The sequence below is a fragment of the Glandiceps talaboti genome, chromosome 8 (genome assembly GCF_964340395.1).
Source record: "Glandiceps talaboti chromosome 8, keGlaTala1.1, whole genome shotgun sequence".
NCBI lineage: Eukaryota > Metazoa > Hemichordata > Enteropneusta > Spengelidae > Glandiceps > Glandiceps talaboti.
In genome coordinates, this window is record NC_135556.1 from 7,821,402 (window position 1) to 7,843,376 (window position 21,975).

At 34.7% G+C, this 21,975-nt stretch overlaps 1 protein-coding gene across 1 annotated transcript; it reads left to right on the forward strand.

Moving 5' to 3' along the window:
• Window positions 1-56: 56 nt before the first annotated feature.
• On the forward strand, window positions 57-4,668 carry LOC144438800 (ribosomal RNA-processing protein 8-like). Its single transcript, XM_078127975.1, has 5 exons — window positions 57-976; window positions 2,033-2,162; window positions 2,864-2,970; window positions 3,749-3,845; window positions 4,482-4,668. The coding sequence occupies exons 1-5, from the start codon at window positions 57-59 to the stop codon at window positions 4,593-4,595; spliced, it is 1,368 nt and encodes a 455-aa protein (XP_077984101.1). The 3' UTR covers window positions 4,596-4,668.
• The last annotated feature ends 17,307 nt before the right edge of the window (window positions 4,669-21,975 follow it).

A 21,975-nucleotide genomic window follows, 5' to 3' on the forward strand; every position in this document is an offset into this window, starting at 1 on the left:
TGAAACGAAAAATGAAATCTTTAACTGGTAAAGAAAAGATGGAAAAGAAAACACCGATGAAGCAAGACAAACTGAAGAAAGAGATGAAATCACCACAGTCAAAAAAGAGAAAGCGATCAAGAGATGATGGTATGTCACCACCACCTGGTAGTGCAAAGAAGAAACAAAAACCCAGTACAAAAGCTACTGTTGTAAAGAACACATCCACTGCAAAACAGAACTCACAAAATAAAAGTCAAAAGGTTAAAAGCAAACAGAAACGAAGCAGAAGTACTAGCAATGTTGATAGGAGTGAATGGGACAATGGAACAGCCAATGTTGAAGTAGCTGAGAAAAAAAAGAAACCAAAAGTGAAGAATTTGAAACAACGAAGAAATGTAAAGCCATCAAGAAGTGATAGTGATTCTCCTTCATGTTGTACGACAAAGAAACGTTCTAATAAAGCTTCTGCTGCTGTTCCCAGTTCTAAGGCTAAAGGTGACACTCCAAATAGACGTGTAAAGAAAAAAAATACAAAGCAGCCGAGTAGTGGCAGTGAATCGTGGGACAATGGAACAAACAAAGATGCAGCAAAAAGGAAAAGAAAACGGAAGCGTAAACGGAAGAAGAAACAAAATGGGTCAGGTGACAACACAGTAAATGGTGAACAATCACAACAGAAGAGTCAAACTGATTCTAGTGACCACTGCGATGGACCAGCTCTAAGCAGAATTTGCAATGTTGAGAAGTTGTCCAAAAAGATGGAGAAAAAGTTTGGTAAGTCAGTGGATCCAAGATCAAAAATGATGGAAAAGTTGAATGCTGGAAGGTTCCGATACATCAATGAACAGCTGTATTCCATGACTGGAGAGGAAGCACTGAAGTCACTTGGGAAAGATTTAGATGGCTTCAAGGTGTACCATCAAGGATATATTGCCCAAGTCCATAGGTGGCCCTCCAATCCAGTAGATAAAATCATCAAATACATACAGAGAAAGTAAGAATCCATTAATATAACTTTTTTTCACTTTTAAATTCAAGCTAAATCAGTGCTTTTGCTAAGGTTTTGGAACCGCAGTGACAGAAAAGGGGTTCAAATCTTGTAAAAGTAAATAGATTTCCTTGAACGACAGTATTTTAGGGAACACCTGTGAAATGACTCAGAGAACCCAGGTAGATTTTACCCACACACCATCCTCAACAAAAACACTGTAAACTTTGTATTATGGTTTTATAAGGAGGGAAATATATAATCTGCAGGTTTGATTGTTTCTATCAGTTGCATCTAACATATTTTTGACAAAGACATTGGCTATATTCAAGAAAACTGTAACCCATGTGTTCTCAGTGTGTGGTTATTTTTATTTTTTTGCTGTCTGGATTGCGTTTACTGCATGGATGTTTACAATTTCAATTGCAGCCTTCATAAATTGTAGTACATAGTGTATTACTTGTTGCTTTATTTTGCAAAATATCATACAACTGTTATTGTGTTATTGTCACAGCCACTAGTGAGGTGTGATGACGGTGACAAATATTACCTAATTTTGTACAAGAAATTTCTAAATAACATTGCTGCCAACCACAAATGAAATTTTTGCTGTTAAAAACAACCGTGCAATAATGATACACACACTTGTGAATATATACATGTACATGCATGATGCATGTATGTATGCTCACATACATGAGTAGACACACACATACATGGGTACACACACACACATACATGAATACACACAATCATACACACAGACACACATACATGAGTACACACAATCACACATACACGCAAACATATACACGTACACACAATCATACATACAGACATACATGAGTACACACAATCACACACACACATGCAAACACACATACACGGGGTGACAAGTACACACACAGTCATACACACACATCCCTCCCTATCTACCTACATGTACCCACCCATCCAGCTATCTATCTACCTACATACACTAGACTAGACTAACTTGTTTTGTCTCAAATAAACCTAGTTTATGAACATAGAAATCTAGTGCAGTATCTTTTGTTGACTTAGACCCAGTTCAACAGTGATAGCTGACTTTGGTTGTGGAGAAGCCAAGATTGCACAGAGTGTCAAGAATACAGTCTTTTCATTTGACATAGTAGCCATGAATAAATATGTAGTAGTGTGTGATATGGCAAAGGTGAGTAAAAGAAACACTAACTTTAGAGTCGGGATATTTGTTTAGACATTCAGTATGCTACCATCAACATATACACTAAACTTGCATCATTGTGCATAGCTTTGAAGCAGTAATGTTTGTATGGCTTCTCTGTGATAAACACAAATAAGAATATTCACCTACGATGTACTTATTTCACTTTAGTTGGGCTGTTGAGCTAGTAGACTGTAAGATACATTGTATCTCTCCACCCTCACTGGCCTGGTCCATCTGCTGACTGACGTGTGAGGGCGCCCTGTCATGGTCGGACCTTGCAGACCTGAGTTAGCAAAGTGTTGTGATTGTAAAGGCAAATGTATTTCCTGTATCATATTTCTTCCATTGATTTTAATGCATTTCCTGTTGTTTTATGAGTAAGGAGCTTCCCACTTACCCAAACAATGCTGTGGGTATTGTTTCAACAGGTGTGAAGCTCCTACCTGTGTTTGTATCCCAGAATCCCTCACCAAGTATACAGTGGAGTTTTTACCAATATTTATACATCTGTTTTAGAAAAGTGATGTAATGAAAATGACTTTTGTAGGTAGCTTCAGCCTGAAGAAATGCAACATGGATGAAATCAGCCTCACCTTGTTCCCCTTTAATTATGAAACAATTTTATGCAATGTTATCAGACCTTATTAGGATTATTTAAATGATATACTCTTCTTTCATGATTTCAGGTGCCATTGGAAGCAGAGAGTGTTGATCTCGTTGTCTTCTGTCTATCATTAATGGGTACAAACTTGGTGGATTTCATAACAGAAGCTAACAGGGTATTGAGGAACGAGTAAGTCTAGCATTGTATACTGGTAACCATCAGTGACACATACAACGAGTAACACTGAAGTCAAGCACTTTCTCTATATACTACACTCATTTATAGCATTCATATTACAACCAGTAACACTGAAGTCAAGCACTTTCTATATGTGCTAAACTCATTTATAGCATTCATATCAAGTGTAAAAGTATACTGTTTCTATTGGTTTATTTACAAGTCTAGCATGTGGCCTTTCTAATGTGGTCAATTAGCAAATGGAACAGTATGCTTTTATACTTAATATGGATGCTATAAATGGTTGTGGTACATACAGAAAACGCTTTACTTTGGTATTATGGGTTGTACATACACATATATACAACTCATCTGCATTGTACACAGCGTGAGGGCTTTCAATTTGAATTCATTGTCCACCTATTGCATATATATTTCTGCTGACTCCCATGATGCAATGTGGCCCTCAGCAAAGATCCTCAACTGAGGGACAACTTCAACTTAATGTTTCCCTTAAATCACACAGAATGTAGGTGAGTGACTGGTGAGTGATGTCAAACTATGCAATGACTCCCTAGAACCCAAAGTTCATGAAAATGTCTTTATTTCCTGGATTGGCTTTCTCCTTTAAGTTTTTGGAAATGAATGCATATATAATATAGACATATTAATAACTACATACAAAGTATTGAGTGCAGAAAAGAAAGCTGTATGGCACCAAGGCTGCTCTGTGTTGAAAATACTACATTCTCTTTAATAAACTCACTTTTTTTTTTTTTTAATTTTGTAGTGGCATCCTAAAAATCGCAGAAGTTGCTAGCAGATTTGACAACGTGAAGAACTTTGTGAGAGCATTTAAAAGACTTGGTTTTACATTACAGTCAAAGGTTTGTTGTTATCATTTTCATTTTTCTTTTTTTATACAAGTTTAATATTCCTTATATACAAATATTCATGGTGTCTTACATTGATTGACAATTGAGACACAATAATGGTATTGTGTAAGCTATAATGTGTAAATTAACTGTGATGCAATTTTTACATTGTCAGTGTTTGTTAGATTGCAATGACACTTGCCATTGTATGTATGTGTTCCAGTGTGGTGTGTGTGTGTGTGTGTGTGTCTGTGTGTGTCTGTGTGTGTGTGTGTGTGTGTTTGTGTATGCATGTATGTATGTATGTATGTATGTATGTATGTATGTATGTATGTATGTATGTATGTATGTATGTATGCATGTATGTATGTGTAGGTAGATAGGTAGGTATGTATGTATGTATGTATGCATATGTGTGTGTGTATGTATGTATGTGTGTATGTATGTGTAATGTATATGTATATGCATGTATTACATATTATGTGTTCATGTGTACAGTGTACAATGAAGAGTCATCATTAAATTTATTAAATTACTTTTTTTTATATAGAGCTTTCCCAAACTGTACTGTAGTGCCAGAAATGGAATCATGATTATTTTATTCAAATCATATCAATCCATGGTTAATTTCTGTTTCTTTTCTTTCAGGATCTGTCCAACAAATTTTTCTATCTGTTTGAGTTTACTAAGACTGGAAAGGCAGAAAAATGGAACAGTTTATTTGGACTGGAATTAAAACCATGTGTGTACAAGAAACGATAATAACATCTTTAATGTGGAAAATCAACAGAGAAATACTGCCTTATACATTTTGTTTGCTGTGTAGTCAACAATCATTTTTTGTCTGCAACATTTGGTCGGGGTGGGGTGGGGGTTTTCTTTAGTATTTGTATTACATTCATCAATCCGGACATGTCCTTGATATATTTGTCAATGTGGAAATGATATTCATTCCATGTTTAGGTCACTAATTTTACTCAGCAGAAAAGCAAGCACAAGCTCTGATTCTGTTGCGAAAATATAAAGAATCAATGCTTTACAGCATATGGGATGGGGGGGGGGGGGCATATTTTCTTTATCACTTTACTACATTTATAAATTGTGAATTGCCCTTTATACTGTTTGTCAATTTGAATTTGCATCGTTTCTCAATTTTAATTTTTTTTAATTTTTTTTTTTTTTTTTTTTGTGGGGGGGGGGGGAGGGAGGGGGGGATGGGGGGATGGGAGATATTTATGTACCCTGGAGAGCAACAAGCTCTTGTATTCAATCTAATGCTGCATATACTTATAAAGTGTGACATTTGAATTCTTTTTGTATGATGGACTACATTTCATTTTCTGCCATGTATTAATTTATGATACAAATGATATATTGGCAATAAATTGTATATTTTGTTTTTTTGGAAACTTTCTGTACTTGTCATACCTCATGTGCTCCAGTCTACCTAGCTGTATAATTGGGACCTGCTAGGATAGAGGTTGCATTGTGAATGCTTTATAATCTTATGCGTTCACAGAGGTTGTAATGGATTGTATACTCAACAGGGATTTGAATTATAAATGGCCATTTTGAGCTGCAATGGCCACCAGTCTCTTCACTTTGACCTTTAAATGCAGTCCTGTAACTTGAACAGTATGAAACCAAAACCATGAACATGATGAGGCTCCAACTTGATGAGTGTGTGAACGTCATGTGATCTCTGACCCTTCATGTAATTTACTGACTCAGTTTGATGTTTTAGATCAGCTGGATACTTTCATTCAAATTTGAATGTTAAATATCGTCTAACCAAAGACTTAAATTGCCACAAATCTTGGAATGTAGATCAGGCCAGGTAGTAAATATTGGGGGAAAGGTTCAAAATCTTAACAGCCAAGACACTCTACACAACTTTACACAATGTGTAGGCCAAATATGAAAATAACCTTCTCAATTGTATGGAAAAAGATCCTTTCAAACACCAAAATGTGTTCGGTACTAATTTGTAAATTTGAGCTTTCAAATGTCGCATTATGTGTATGACTTTGATTAAATTACCCCTTCTTGAAATAAATTCATACCCTACATAGGATGTGACCTGGGAAAAGTTTCACATTTCTGAGAGCTCGAGAGCCAGGGGCCAAAATTGATGAGTGTAAAATTTGTACAGTGCATGTGTTTTGCTGTCTGCTCCAACAACTTGGAAAGTGTGTTTGAAAGTCTATCATTTCACTAAACAGGGTAAGTCCATTTGAAAAGATAAAACTATACTTTTGGTTTGGTTGATTTGTTTGGATCGAAACCTTCCGAGCGCCCTCTATCTTGACATTTATTTTCACATTTTAAGTAGAGTGTTCGCCGGGTAGATTTGTATTAAGTGTACGGTAAATTTAATACTCTACTTTCATAAAAAGAAATTTAGCTTTGCTACAGGTTTTACCAATTTTCTACCAACAAATCCTGTAAATGAAAATACGATCCCTTATCGAAGTGTCGTTCCAAGAATTACGAAGTTTGGGAATATCAAAATGGCGGAACCCATAGCAGCCGGAGAGCCGTCCGCTCCTGCTCCACCAACACCACGGAGACCCACGATTATTCGAGCAGGAACGACATCAAGTAAGTGTATGAGTAACCGATTAGTTAAAAGATACTACATTTAAGGTGTGGGCACCATTGTTGCCCAATGATCATGAATTTAGTCCATCGAAACTACGATCGTTGCGGGCAAGGTGACAGTGGCTGTGCAGTAGGAATGTGTATTTACCGTTTTGTACGTGCAGTGTAACGTACGTGGGATGTAGGCAACTATTTTGTAGTAATGAACGGCATATCAGTACAGGAAATGGTGTGATTTTAGTTATTTAGAAGAACCCACCTCTATTAAAGATATGGATATTCGTACAATTACCTCTATACGTATACACACCCATTTATAGGAAACGTCAGGAATCGATACTACACTATGTTCATGTCATTCACTTACAAACATTACAATTTCACTTTAGATACGTTATTGGTAATAACAATAGTACACATGTTCAATTAAATTCCACTTTGTTAGTGGTAAGGTGCGTATGTATATTAATGTCGACAGATCACCCATTGACTAGTAATAGTATAAAAATAATCGTGTTATTGCATGCACTATGTTATCTGCAAGTACAATTTTATGGTAAACATTTATAAATCTATAATTTATAAATATTTTATTTTGGGGAATGTCAGAAAATATGTTTCCAACTGAAAATTAGAAATCCAAAGTTGTGTTGAAGTTTGCCTGTATTATATATATGACCCACCAATGATGGATGAGATTATAGTTATATAGAAAGATTTGTAAGTACAATGAAGTAAGATTATCAGGTCCTTTGGGCCGTGATATATATAGTAGATAATGTTAGATTAGATCATTAAGATAACACACACACACACACACACACACACACACACACACACACACACACACACACACACACTGTCATATGAAAATTGGGATAATCTATAGGTCTTGGAATTTAGTGCAATTTACCATATCAGTGATTCTTAACTTCAACTTTGCTGTGAATATTATTATTCATTTATTAGTCATCAAAGGATACATAGTGTACAGCCCACAACTGTACAGGATAAATAAAAACATACACAAAAAACTCTGAAAAGGGCGATTAAAAGACAAAGACAAGCTACACAAATACATAAATACAACTTTGAATCAATTTAACAATCTGACAGCTGATGGGACAAAACTCCATCTGTTTTAAACTTTGGAGCATTTCAAAGACTATGATATCTTCAACCAGATGGTAGAATATCAAAATATGCATTAAGTGGATGTTTATCATCAGCAGCAATCACACATGCTTTGCTTAGTATTGCATGATCAGTACATGTAAGGCCGAAGAGAGCAAGAGTAGGCAGGAAGGCCAACAGTTTTAGCAGCAGTGAAAGAAATTTTCTACTGGTTTGTATAATGATGATGATAAACAGTTCAACAGATGGGTACATAAAAAACTGAAATCATTTATTTCTACCACACACTAAAAGTTCAATAAAAAGTGAGGAGCAATGTCAAAGGATCTGTGTAACATAAACAATCAAATTCCTTAAAACTTTTTTCCTGACCCTGGGCCTCTTTCAAATTAAACTGGCTAAAACTGATATTTTGTCCGGCTTCATATTTTTACCTTCGAAATCAAAATCATGTTATACATTTAGAATTATAACCTTGTATTAAACCTTGGGTTGAAATAATACCACAGTCCCTGTATATGGCAGAAGGACAGCAATGTACAGGATGGTAGGATGTCTATCGTCACGTTCTAGGAAATGGATGTCATATATTCAGCCTAGGAAGTTAACTCTTTGAGCAAGATTTTTAGAATTAATTTGTTCCTGAATTTAAACAAAACACTCCCAAAAATTAAAAGTTGGGAGCAAAGTAAAATATTATACATGTATATCAAACTTTAATTCTTATCAACATTTATTGTCACAAATGTCATGTTTACTGTGTTGAATAAAAATAATCATCAATTTTGTTAAATGACAATGTTCGTATTAATGCAAATAAAAAGTTCCCCATTATCATGAAAAATAGTCAATATGCAAGTGAGCTTCAAAATTTAACCATCAAATGCAGCTAAGTTGAAATTTCACCTTTCAAATGCCAATAAATTTCAAATGTTACCTGCTGAATGTAGGTATAACGTGTTACAGAGGTTCACCTGCATTGGACCATTTATCACCTGCAAATGCCAGTAATTACCAGCAACTTCCTAGGCTGACATTTTACCAGAGGTTTAAAATTACATGTTGAATTGGAATTTGATCAAGATTATTAGAAATGACTGCAAAAATTTTGTATATACAATGGAGGGGGGGGGGGGGGGTTGTAATCATTTTTGTATATTCAAAGTTACAAGATATTTTATTCACTGAAGTACACTTGACCATTACTTGCTATTTACAGAACTCAAAACCTGGTATTTAGGGAAGGCATAATACAGAAATGATTCTGACATAATTTAGTATGTATATATTAATTTATACTAAAATGTAGGAAAAAACCTATTATGTCATCAACTGCTCTAATACAGTGTAATACCAGTAGACATATCATAGAAGACATCCATCAACATCAACATTAAACTAGAATATTTTAATCCAGGCTTAATGTAAGAATATTTCAAACAAATTAAAAACTTACGTTGTAGCTTGTTCTGCCTTTAATTTCTTATTTTGGATGACATTGAGGAATAATTTCTGTAATGTTTGAAAGTTGTTTTTAATGTACAAATTATATATATATATATATATATATATATACTATCATCCTGTGTAAGCCATCTTATAATTGTATATAAATATTTTAAACACAGTTGTTGTATTTATAGACAGTTTTAAAATAAAAACCATACATTACAAAATTTGTTAATATTCAAACAATGTGTTTAAATTGTTTGTGATGATGTTATTATGTATTTCTTTTCAAATTGTTATCAGTTATTGTTAGATTTCCCCTGTCCTTGTTTCTCACAGGAAGTGACAAATTACCATTATTTTATTGTATAATTATAACTTATTATACACATGTATTTTACATGTGACTCCATAATACTGGTAGTTATTTGCAGCTATTGGCGTCAAACTACGGTTGATACATGATTAAGATATACGTTGTTGTTGTAGTTGTTGTTGTTGTTGTTGTTGTTGTTGTTGTTGTTGTGTGCATTGAAACCTACTTGTAATTAACAACTACATAAAGACAGCCTATATACACAAGTGTACATGTCAAAAAATGCATTCCCACCAATATTGAACAATTTTTACATTGGTGTGCAAAACTATCAAAAGATTAAAAACATGTCATAAACACATTGTTATTAGTGGTGTTGTTGTTGTTGTTGTTGTTGTTGTTGTTGTTGTTGTTATTATTGTCTATGTTGTTGTTGTAATTAAGACAGCCTATAGACAATAATATGCATGTTAAAAATGCATTCCCACTGATATTTAGTAATTTTTTACATTGATGTGCAAAACATCAAAATAAAAAACGTGTCATATACATGTTGTAAATATTATTGTTGTTGTTGTTGTTGTCATCTTCGTAAATACAGCCTATTTACAATGATATGCATATAAAAAATGCATTCCCACCCATATTTAGCAATTTTTACCAGATGTGCAAAACATCAAAGATTAAAAACATGCCATATACACGTTGTTATTAGTGTTGTTGTTGTTGTTGTTGTTGTTGTTGTTGTTGTCGTCGTCATCTTCAAAAAGAGAGCCTATATTATATATAATGATATGCATATAAAAAATGCATTCCCACCAGTATTTAGCAATTTTTACTTAGATGTGCAAAACATCAAAGATTCAAAACATGTCATAGAAATGGAAACACAATTTAAATGGAAAGTTGTTTGACTGGCACATGTAAACAACATAATCCAAGCACGTAAAAAATGATGAACACACTCTATAATGAAATACAGATATAATCTCAGGTACAATGTTTTCAGTAAGTGTTATTACATTACTTTTACTGTGACTTATACAAGAAAAATCAGAGAGGTTATGTGACATCAGGGCTATGATTAGGTTTTGTATTCCCAGATATATAGCGGTACATTTACAATAACAATTCAACACAATTTGATAAAAAAAAATTATAATAGTATTCATTGTGAAAAAGAGAGGTTGTCTTAGACGCTAGAAAGTTGTTTAGTCTGCCCTCTGTTATAATCTTAGAAGTTATTAAATCTTGGGGATGCTGATCAATTTGAATATAGTAAAATCTTTGAAGTTTGAAAGAATGGGAAAATTATGAAATATTTACAAATTTATCAGATGTAAATGAAAACAAACAAAACAAGACAAAAGCAAGAACTAGACCTAAATGAATATACAAAGAGTGAAATATTACATGGGAATCGTAATGACTATGAATGTGGCCCAGGTATATCTTACTATGATACTGTATGTAAGTATTTTTACTGCAGTTTCTCATAGCTTTACATGTAGAACATGCGGACAGTGTAATAGTGATTATTTTTCTTTGTAGCCCATACCCAATGGAAGAAAATTCTGAATGAATTATCTGTTGGCTTTACAGGAGAAGGTACTTGACTATGCAAATTTGAGGGCCTGGATGTGGTCAAAGGTTGTTTGGGTGGATTGTGTAGTGTACCACAGTGTAGTCTAGTGATACATGTAGAAATTTGTGGATATGGGTTTTAGGTGTGTGGGAAAGAAGGTTATTGTTGAGTTGGTGTTCTTTGCAGTGTTCATTATGTACTGGTTTTTAGAGTTGCAGTGTTCATTATGTATAGGTATTTAGAGTTGCAGTGTTCATTATGTACAGGTTTTTAGAGTTGCAGTGTTCATTATGTACAGGTACATTTTGTATTTAGAGTTGCAGTGTTCATTATGTACAGGTATTTAGAGTTGCAGTGTTCATTATGTACAGGTACATTTTGTATTTAGAGTTGCAGTGTTCATTATGTACAGGTATTTAGAGTTGCAGTGTTCATTATGTACAGGTACATTTTGTATTTAGAGTTGCAGTGTTCATTATGTACAGGTATTTAGAGTTGCAGTGTTCATTATGTACAGGTACATTTTGTATTTAGAGTTGCAGTGTTCATTATGTACAGGTGTTTAGAGTTGCAATGTTCATTATGTACAGGTATTTAGAGTTGCAGTGTTCATTATGTACAGGTGTTTAGAGTTGCAGTGTTCATTATGTACAGGTGTTTAGAGTTGCAGTGTTCATTATGTACAGGTATTTAGAGTTGCAGTGTTCATTATGTACAGGTATTTAGAGTTGCAGTGTTCATTATGTACAGGTGTTTAGAGTTGCAGTGTTCATTATGTACAGGTATTGAGAGTTGCAGTGTTCATTATGTACAGGTATTTAGAGTTGCAGTGTTCATTATGTACAGGTATTGAGAGTTGCAGTGTTCATTACATGTATGTACAGGTACATTTTGTATTTAGAGTTGCAGTGTTCATTATGTACAGGTACATTTTGTATTTAGAGTTGCAGTGTTCATTATGTACAGGTATTTAGAGTTGCAGTGTTCATTATGTACAGGTACATTTTGTATTTAGAGTTGCAGTGTTCATTATGTACAGGTATTTAGAGTTGCAGTGTTCATTATGTACAGGTGTTTAGAGTTGCAGTGTTCATTATGTACAGGTATTTAGAGTTGCAGTGTTCATTACATGTATGTACAGGTACATTTTGTATTTAGAGTTGCAGTGTTCATTATGTACAGGTGTTTAGAGTTGCAGTGTTCATTGTGTACAGGTATTTAGAGTTGCAGTGTTCATTATGTACAGGTATTGAGAGTTGCAGTGTTCATTATGTACAGGTGTTTAGAGTTGCAGTGTTCATTGTGTACAGGTATTTAGAGTTGCAGTGTTCATTATGTACAGGTATTTAGAGTTGCAGTGTTCATTATGTACAGGTATTATTTAGAGTTGCAGTGTTCATTATGTACAGGTTTTGCAATGTAACTAGTGTGTGAATTCATCATTGCATTATAATTTATATATGATAACGATCAAGATAACTTACTGTCTTATATTCATAATATTATATAGGTACATGTATCAAATTTAAATTTGAAAATTTAGTATGTGAATTTTATATTTATATTATAAACCTGAAAAATTCAAGTCAACTGTATTATGTAAATTATTTTTATAATAAACAACACAAAACTACACAATTTTCAAGATGAAACATTGAAATAGAATAATTATGGATTTGTACCTCATCAGTGTTTTCTTATGTATGGTTGTACATGTGTAATATCTCAGCATGGAGGTAGGAAGGACTGTGTTCCTACCTCCATGATCTCAGCCAGTGGAGAGGAGTTAATAATTGCAACCTACATTTGTACAAATGTCCGTATGACAAATCAAATTTACAAAATACATTATTTTGGAATTATGATATTATTACACCATCTTTATGAAATGCATAGACATTGCTAGATCATGTCAATATGCAAATATATACACAAGTTTTCATCTTCCATTTTTGATTGAGAAACAGACATATTTCAAACAAATCACTTGTCCTTCAGTATCAAGCTGGATCAGAAAGACTGATCCAATGTAATATGCAAGTAATATACAATATTGCCACTGGGAACAAACATCATTTTTATGACCAAAAAGGACATTATTTTGACCAAGATCAACCCAGTGTATATCCTGTGTATTCCTTCAATGCTTTGTTAAGTTAATTTTTTGTTTGACAATCTATAAATCATTTGATAACCTTAGCCTACTGTATGTATCATAATTCTTCACACTCTGTTCTTTTTTTTTTTGTACAGGTGCAGCCAACGCTAATGTTAAAAGTGCAGTTGAAAATGGAGATGTTCCTCCTCCTGTACCTCCTCCCCCAAGGCCCACATCATTGCCAGCCCCTCCAAAGATACCAGACTCAAGGTAAAGATATCCTTTGATTATATATTTGTAGTACAATGTTTTTCTTATTTTGATAATATTCATATCGCAACCAGGAGTGTATTTGTTTATACACAAATATTTACAGTTGAGAAAAACAGAAATATACTACTGTAGTGTACTGCCCATTTCACATTGGTGTTCACTAGCTCTATATGATACAACCATGCAGAAACCAATTTTTAACAAACCTGTACATGCTACACTTGAACATAGCAAGATAATAGATTGAATGAATACAGTTTCTTTTGACAAATAAGCAAGTGGTCATTCAGAAAAAATTATGAATGTTATGTGATAATTATAATAGTATATATGATATTAGTATGTTGTATATCTTAAACCAATCATTTTACAACAATTCCACATTCATTGTCCTTCCAGACCCAGTCCAACAGCAGATACTTCTACAATATGTAAGTTATGATACATGCACCATCAAGTATAAGAATATATACTATCATATAACTCTAGTAATAGTGTCCCCTAGGGCAATTTGATTTCCCACAGATGAACAAGTTTTGCAGATGGGCAGCAATTTCTTTCAACACAACAAAATTAATCCTCTTTCTCCCTAGAGGGATATTTGTTTGTACATAATCTAGTACTGCCCTTCATTGAATCTTAAGATCTCTCTTAAGAGATGATTAGAGATGACTTGATACCACATTGACATCTGACTAGGTTGTACACAACTACATGTATGTACAAGTTGGGAGAACAAGGATTCATGTTCTTCAATCTCTAACTATGTAGTCACGACACGAAAACATGTTTTTCATCAATTTATCCAACAAGACACGAAAACATGTTTTTTCATCAATTTAACCAACAAGAACACTTTTTGTCTTAGAGTTAGAGGACACATTATCATGTACATTTTAGTTGGTATTATCTCTGTGGACTTCACTGCATATACAGTGAGATTCACAAAAAATACAAACATTTACAAAAAACAGTTATGATAAACCTCCTATATACTTTATGCACATATCTTATCAATTATCAATTATGTATTTTTTATAATACCAAGTAAATTCATTTGTTACCATGACAATGTTACAGGGCATAAACTTTAAGAATTTATATGGGTAGTGACAAAAACCTTTGATTTCAAATATTTTTATCTGAATGAAAAATATTTAGGAAGAATGTAATTATACCTCCTCAATTATAATTTATGAAAAGGGAAAAAATAATGGTGATCTGGAATGTTTTGAGTCATAATTATTCAAGCACCACAGAACTAATGATGTAGACACTGAGTGTTGTGACTTTAATATGCAAATCTATCACTGTATGAAGTTCATTCATAAGATTAATGTAGGTCTCACAGAACGATAAAACATGTCACTGTTACTGCTTAGTTCAAAATTTACCTGTATGATTATTTCACCTTTCAAGTTCAACGTGAAAGAAATGTGTTTTGTAAGTCACTTTTTCAATAATGCATCCTAAACACACTTTTTGTTTATTATTTTGTAGCACTACCACCAAGGCCCCTTCCAGCACATCCACCCCCTAAACCTCCAACACCAACATCAACACCAAAGTCATCAACACCGACATCTTCACCAGCCAAAACAGGGTGAGTAACACCAGATATTTTATATCACTTATAAGCATATACTGTTTGCTAGAACGTGTGTAGGGGACCATTTTGTGGTACCTAGAAATCAAAGGTTTTCAAATCTCTCCAAAGCTCCATATGTAAGGTTGGAATGAGAAATTTGGTCTTCATCATCTTGGTTAAAGAAAGTCAACAAATGTTTTATTTTCTGAGAGGTAGCTCCTTATTTGGCAGATATTTTGGATTAAAAAATATCTTAATTTATGTCATTTCAACCTGTATTTAAAATATTATTTTTTATGTCTTGTTTATTTTCATGGTTTTTTTTTCATGATTTATTTAAACTGAGAAGGCATCACAGTTTTCTCAAACAAAATAATGGCAAAAACATAAGATGTTTATTTCTGAGGCACGTACTATGTTAAAAAGTTCTCGGATATGATTAGTGAACATGTCATTTTTAGACTATTATGGTATTGTACATACCATTTATTGTGGCCCAAACATTTCTATTGACATTGCTACTTTGGTTGCATAAAATTGTCTTATCTTGAAACAGTGTTGTTCTTGAGAATATAATATGTGAGGTTCCTTTTAGTTGTTTGTCAGTACATGAACGTTGGACAATCATTTAGGTGTGTCTCACTCATAAGTAAAGTACTAATTTGGGAGGGACTCCTGTAGTAATGACAGTCGGGGACAGTCTCTCACCTCACAGCCCACAGGTGCTATGTTGCTAGGCGTGGGTGACTAGAGATAGCCTGTAGAATGTCATGTAGTCCCAAACCTGAATGGATTTCTGTAGGAAAGTGTGGTTGTGTTGATATGTGTGTTCATTTTGCTTTAAAAAAAGAAAATAGATAAGAGCAATTCCCAGCACAAAAATTTTAATTATTAAAAAAGGGCCAAAATAAACAAAAAAACAAACAAATAACATTCAATATTATGCTAATTTATTGATACATTTTTTAGTCTTTCAAAAAATAATTTATTACAACCTCTTGTGTGATAATACTTATTTTAAAAACTAGTACATGTTGTTTAGTTTTTGTAAAAATGTGTACCACTGGCACAACTAAATACAGAAATTATATGCGGAAATTGAAATAGATGTTATCTGCAATTGTCTGTTATTTCTGTGTAGTACTGTACTTTGTTATGTCAGATTCTTTTGTTGCTAGGAAAGATAGAAACACTGTCAATGTGATGTATTGTATATGCTACAAAATATATTTGTTCTGTAGACAGATGTAGTGTTATGCTGTCACTCTGAGAGACAGGAACAGTTAATGTGATGTATATGTTACAAAATATGTAAAATGTTATGTAGACAGAGATGGTGTCACCCTCTCCCTGAGAGACAGGAACACAGTCAGTGTGGTGTATATGTTACAAAATATGTAATGTTATGTAGACAGAGATAGTGTTACCCTCTCCCTGAGAGACAGGAACACAGTCAGTGTGGTGTATATGTTACAAAATTTGTAATGTTATGTAGACAGAGATAGTGTCACCCTCTGCCTGAGAGACAGGAATGCAGTCATTGTGGTGTATATGTTACAAAATATGTAATGTTATGTAGACAGAGATAGTGTCACCCTCTCCCTGAGAGACAGGAACACAGTCAGTGTGGTGTATATGTTACAAAATTTGTACTCTAGACAAAGTATCATGCTATTATTATTAGATAAAGGAACACTGTCAATGTAGTGTGTATGTTGCAAAATATGTAATGTTATGTAAACAGAGATATTGTCATGCTGTCACTGAGATACAAGAACACAGTCAGTGTAATGTAATGTATGCTACAATTTACAAAATATGTTATGTTATGTAGACAGTCACAGGGACAATGTCATGTTGTCATTCTGGGAGACAGGAACATTGTCAATGCGATGTAATACATGTTACAAAATATGTAATGTTATGTAGACAGATAGTGTCATGCTGTCACTGAGAGACAGGAACAGTCAATGTGATGTATATGTTACAAAATATGTAATGTTATATAGACAGATAGTGTCACACTGTCATTAGAGACAGAAAGACAGTCAGTGTGATGTAATGTATGTTACAAAATATGCAATGTTATGTTGACAGTGTTATGCTATCACAGTGAAAGACAGGAACAGTCAGTGTAATGTAATGTACTGTACTGTATGTTACAAAATATGTAATGTTATGTAAACAGAGATGGTGTCATGTTGTGACTTTGAGAGACAGGAACACAGTTAGTGTGGCATATATGTTACAAAATATGTAATGTTATGTAGACAGATATAGTGTCATGCTGTCACCAAGAGACAGGAACACAGTCAGTGTGGTGTATATGTTACAAAATATGTACTGTTATGTAGACAGAGATAATGTCATGCTGTCCCTGGAAGACTGGAACACAGTGTGGCATATATGTTGCAAAATATGTACTGTTATGTAGACAGAGATAGTGTCACGCTGTTGTTGGAAGACAGGAACACAGTGTGGCATATATGTTACAAAATATGTACTGTTAATGTTATGTAGACAGAGATAGTGTCATGCTGTCACTCTGAGTTGACTTTAAATTGAATATTTGAAGAAAAAAAATAAACCAGTAAGTGTTATCAATGAGATTAGAAAAATTAATTAATGAATAAAATTTAGGACAGAAAATTAGAAATGTGAAGATGTAACGCTGATGTGTATGTTTGATTAAAGTCCATGTCCCTATTTATAGTTCTAGCGGAGTGAGGGACGATCGCATAATGTCAAACAAAACTCAATAAATGAACTTCATTTGTGGGGGGGGGGGGGGGGGGTCTGGCATCAATGTAATTGTTGAACTTCATTTTTTTCACTTCAAACCAAATTTTGCTGGAAAACTTTCACTCCTTCAATGATAACAGCTTTTGTATTTACTACGGAGATATTGATAAGTTGATAAAAGTTGGTTAACCATCCCAGGAACAGATGTGCCATCTTGTTACAAGTACAAGGCTAAATTTTATACAACAACTTACCTCTGTTGACTCACCTGTATAACCATTCACTAGTTTTCTCTGCATACATTTCATATACCCATACATGGAATATATTTTGAAAATGAATTAAAAATCAGAACCAAATCGGTAAATTAATTTTCAAAAACAATTGTTTTCTTTAGAAAAATGGAGTTATACATAGTACAAACATAGTGCATATATATTGCTAAATGATGCTAAACGTAAGGTAGACAACATTTTTGGAAGAACTGAACCTTTTTTTGGGTGAAGTGTCCGTTAATTCATGACCAGAAAAATACAGCAAATATGGATAGTTACTGCTACATGTGTATACACCTCCTAAGTGCACACCCACCACCCTCCACTATTTTACTTATCAGGGGTCGCCATACAGGAGGTCAAAGGTCAATATCTGACCTGACGTATGTAGATTATATCAGCAGAGTACAGGGAGTAACAGTTGATCTTGTGTATTTTTGTCGCTAGCCGTCCTGAAATCACAATAATATCTGCCAGACCTATGAGTGAAGTGACAGGTATGTCAACAGTGGGTGGTGCTACAAGTAACTCAGTGGTGACACCTCAGCGTTCTGTCCCTTCAGTGCCACCGCCTCCTGTGCCAAGTAACAGACCTAAACCGGATGGTCCTGGAAGGCCGCCTCCACCCCCAACAAAAGCAGGTAAATCTCATCTTGTTCATTGTTATTTGAATGACAATTATCAATCTTTTGTGTGTGTTGTATGTATATTATTTGTGGCTGTTGTTTTGTCACAGGCAAAATAAAGCAACACAGTCAGATTGGCATTCTTTAAAGTTTTGCTTATATAATTAGATGACAAATGGTCAGAATATCTTACTAGTAGTATGTATGCATGTATGTATGTATGTATGTATGTATGTATGTATGTATGTATGTATGTATGTATGTATGTATGTGTATGTGTGTGTGTGTGTATGTATGTATGTATGTATGTATGTATGTATGTATGTATGTATGTATGTATGTATGCATGCATGCATGCATGCATGCATGCATGCATGCATGCATGTATGTATGTATGTATGTATGTATGTATGTATGTATGTATGTGCGTGTGCATGTGTGTGTGTGCATGTGTGTGTACGTACATATGTATGTGTATGTGTGTGTATGTATGTGTATGTATGTATGTATGTATGTATGTATGTATGTATGTATGTATGTATGTATGTATGTATGTATGTATGTATATATGTGTACGTATATGTGTATGTGTATGTATGTATGTATGTGTGTGTGTGTGTGTGTGTGCAGATGCATACACATACATACATGATCATTATCATAGTTTCACCCATTATACTATTTTGTGCAATTTCTGATGAGTATAATATTAAATCTTTCTCATGTGTAAAATCTTGATTTAGGTTTAGTTCTGCAGCATTCAATTGAAGTCATTTAGTTCCTGTCTTTAAAATTTATCATTATTAGATTAAAAATAAATAACTATGTTTATACTTGAAGTTAGTTACAAAATAATTAATGCCAATATTATACTTTTGATCATTGCCTTTCTCGCAACTTTTAATAATTGTCAGTGTATCTTGTTATAGTAATACATGGTGGAGGAATCACAGCATAACATTGTTGATTGTAATATGGATTTAAATTTTGAGACATGGTGTTACAACTTTGAAAACCTCAACAAAATCTTTGAAACCTGTATTGTAATGGTTGCATTGATTACATTACATGTGTATTTTCTAAACTGAAGATTGACTGACCAGTAATTACAATCAAAAGATTTTCTGGCAAATTTTTGTCCAGGAAAATTATTAAATGAAGATTTTTGAAGCATATGAAAAGAATATTGATTATAAACTGCAGTGATTGAAAATTCTTCCATTCCTTTTATTTTAGTATCATCTCCATCAACAGATGAACTATCACGGAGAGAGGTAAATGGTATTATACCAATTATTATTGAGAGTATATACTTTAAACTTGGAATTTACAAAGGACTAATATTCACTTTTATAACACATCATTTCCATATAGCCTTCAGTGATTGGCTTAGATCGTGTCACATGGTATGGACTATTCACCCATAGTGACCTCAATTTGCATATGAGGACACTAGTCACAGTCTATTTTCCCTAGGGCAATATTTATGTAGCACAGAAGTCTGATCAGGGATTTGCCTTGACTACGGAGAGAACACATGTATGTGCCTGATAATGTGATTTGTTATAAAACACTTATTGCCTTGCCTTATTCGGGCACTAGTAGATGTCATATTACCTCTCGTGCTGTTACTAGCAACTAATTCCCTGTAGTTGCTACATAACAGCCCTTAGGATAATAGACATCACATGGTGGCCTTATAGCCTGGCAATAAGTGTAAAATATCACTGGAAAACAAATACACCAAAACATGCAGTGACTAAAATGTATTGTTGTGCATAAATGTAATACACCAGCCTCAGGAATTTGTAAAAATTAGTCTTCCATAATTAGCTGAAAACTGTAAAGTAGCAAAATGTTCTCATCGTGAACATATTTGGGTTTACAGAATATGGTGTATAGAAGAATATAGATTGTACATACTGTAGACCTTGTATCATACATGGTCATATTGGCAAGCTTACATTGATTCAAGTTGTAGACTTTTAACAAGTTAGTGCAAACCTTTAATTCCAGACTTTTATTAACACAACTGAATTCGTAACTGGTCTGGTATTGAATACTGTCTAGTTATGCTTCCACAGACCATTTACTGCATTGTTTTCTAGAAGGTTGCCATTTACCTTACAAATCTGTCTAACTTTTTTGTCTCTCTCTCTAGTCTTCATCAAGTATCAATGATGTATTAAATGTTGGTAGTGGCAGTGGATCAGCAAGTTCTAGTGGTCGTACATCACCAGCTACAGCAGTACGGTCAACGCCGCCACCTTCAAGACCACCTCCAGTGCCATCAAATCGACCCTCTGGTCCCTACGTACCACCACCCCTACCTTCAAATAGACCATCTCGATCCTATGTTCATCCAATTGGTGCTACTGCCCCTCCTCCTAGACCAAGTACTACCCCATCAAAGAGTGGTTCATCCGTAGACACACCACCCCCAGTACCTCCAGCACCGGCAGCCAAACCACAAGTGTCTGGGTCATCAGAAGTGAAGCAAGCTGTTGCCAAGGAAACACAGTCTGCAGCACCTTCAGGAGCTGTTACCAGTGTTGGCCCTCCTTTACCTGTCCGACCGAAATCTGTACAAGAACAATGTAAAGTACCACCACCAGTGCCTCCATTGCCAGCATCAAAACCACAAAATAGTTCAAGTTCACCTGTATCAAGTACACCAGATACCAAGGCAACGACACCAACACCAGTTTCAAAACCAACGTCGCCGCCACCACCACCAGTGTCACCTAAACCATCTGCTGTAAAAGACGATATATCACAGATACCAAATGATCAGACAGATCTAGCTAAGATTAGACAGTCTCTGTCACCTGTATCAAGTAGCCCATCAGTTTCACCACCACCCAAAGCAGCAACACCAGTTTCACCACCACCCAAAGCAGCAACACCAGTTTCACCATCACCCAAAGCAGTAACACCAGTTTCACCAACACCCAAAGCAACGACATCAGTTTCGCCACCACCCATTGCAACAAAGCCAAGCACTTCTCCTACTCCTATATCACAAACAAAGCAAAGTGTTTCTCCTCCCCCAGTGTCACAAAAACCAACAGGTGCTTCAAGAGTTACCGCAGCTACTCCGCCTCCCATCGCTAACAAACCAGGTACTGTGACAACGTCTGGAACATCAAGACCAACTACATCACCGCCACCTGTCGCTACAAAACCTGCAGTAGCAGCCAAGCCATCAGTGCCATCAAAACCCTCAACCCAGCCAGCCACAGCAACAAGTGTACGAAGTAAGACACCACCACAGCAAGTCTCAGCTATGTCGTCAGCTGGGATGTTCGGTGTGAGTTTAAGACCTACTGTAGGACCTGGATTAGAACAACCATCACAGAGTAACCAGTCGCCGTTTGCTTCAAGTGGTGTTCAAGAGAAGAAACCTGGTCCTTTTGCCACTGCCATGCCAATTTCATCACAACAGAAGAGCCAGG

Excerpts from the sequence above, each read along its gene's own strand:
- LOC144438800 (XM_078127975.1), top strand. The coding sequence starts at position 57 with ATGAAGCAAGACAAACTGAAGAAAGAGATGAAATCACCACAGTCAAAA. Across the intron at positions 977-2,032 it reads ATCAAATACATACAGAGAAA|ACCCAGTTCAACAGTGATAG; the intron begins GTAAGAATCCAT and ends TTGTTGACTTAG. Across the intron at positions 2,971-3,748 it reads AACAGGGTATTGAGGAACGA|TGGCATCCTAAAAATCGCAG; the intron begins GTAAGTCTAGCA and ends TTAATTTTGTAG.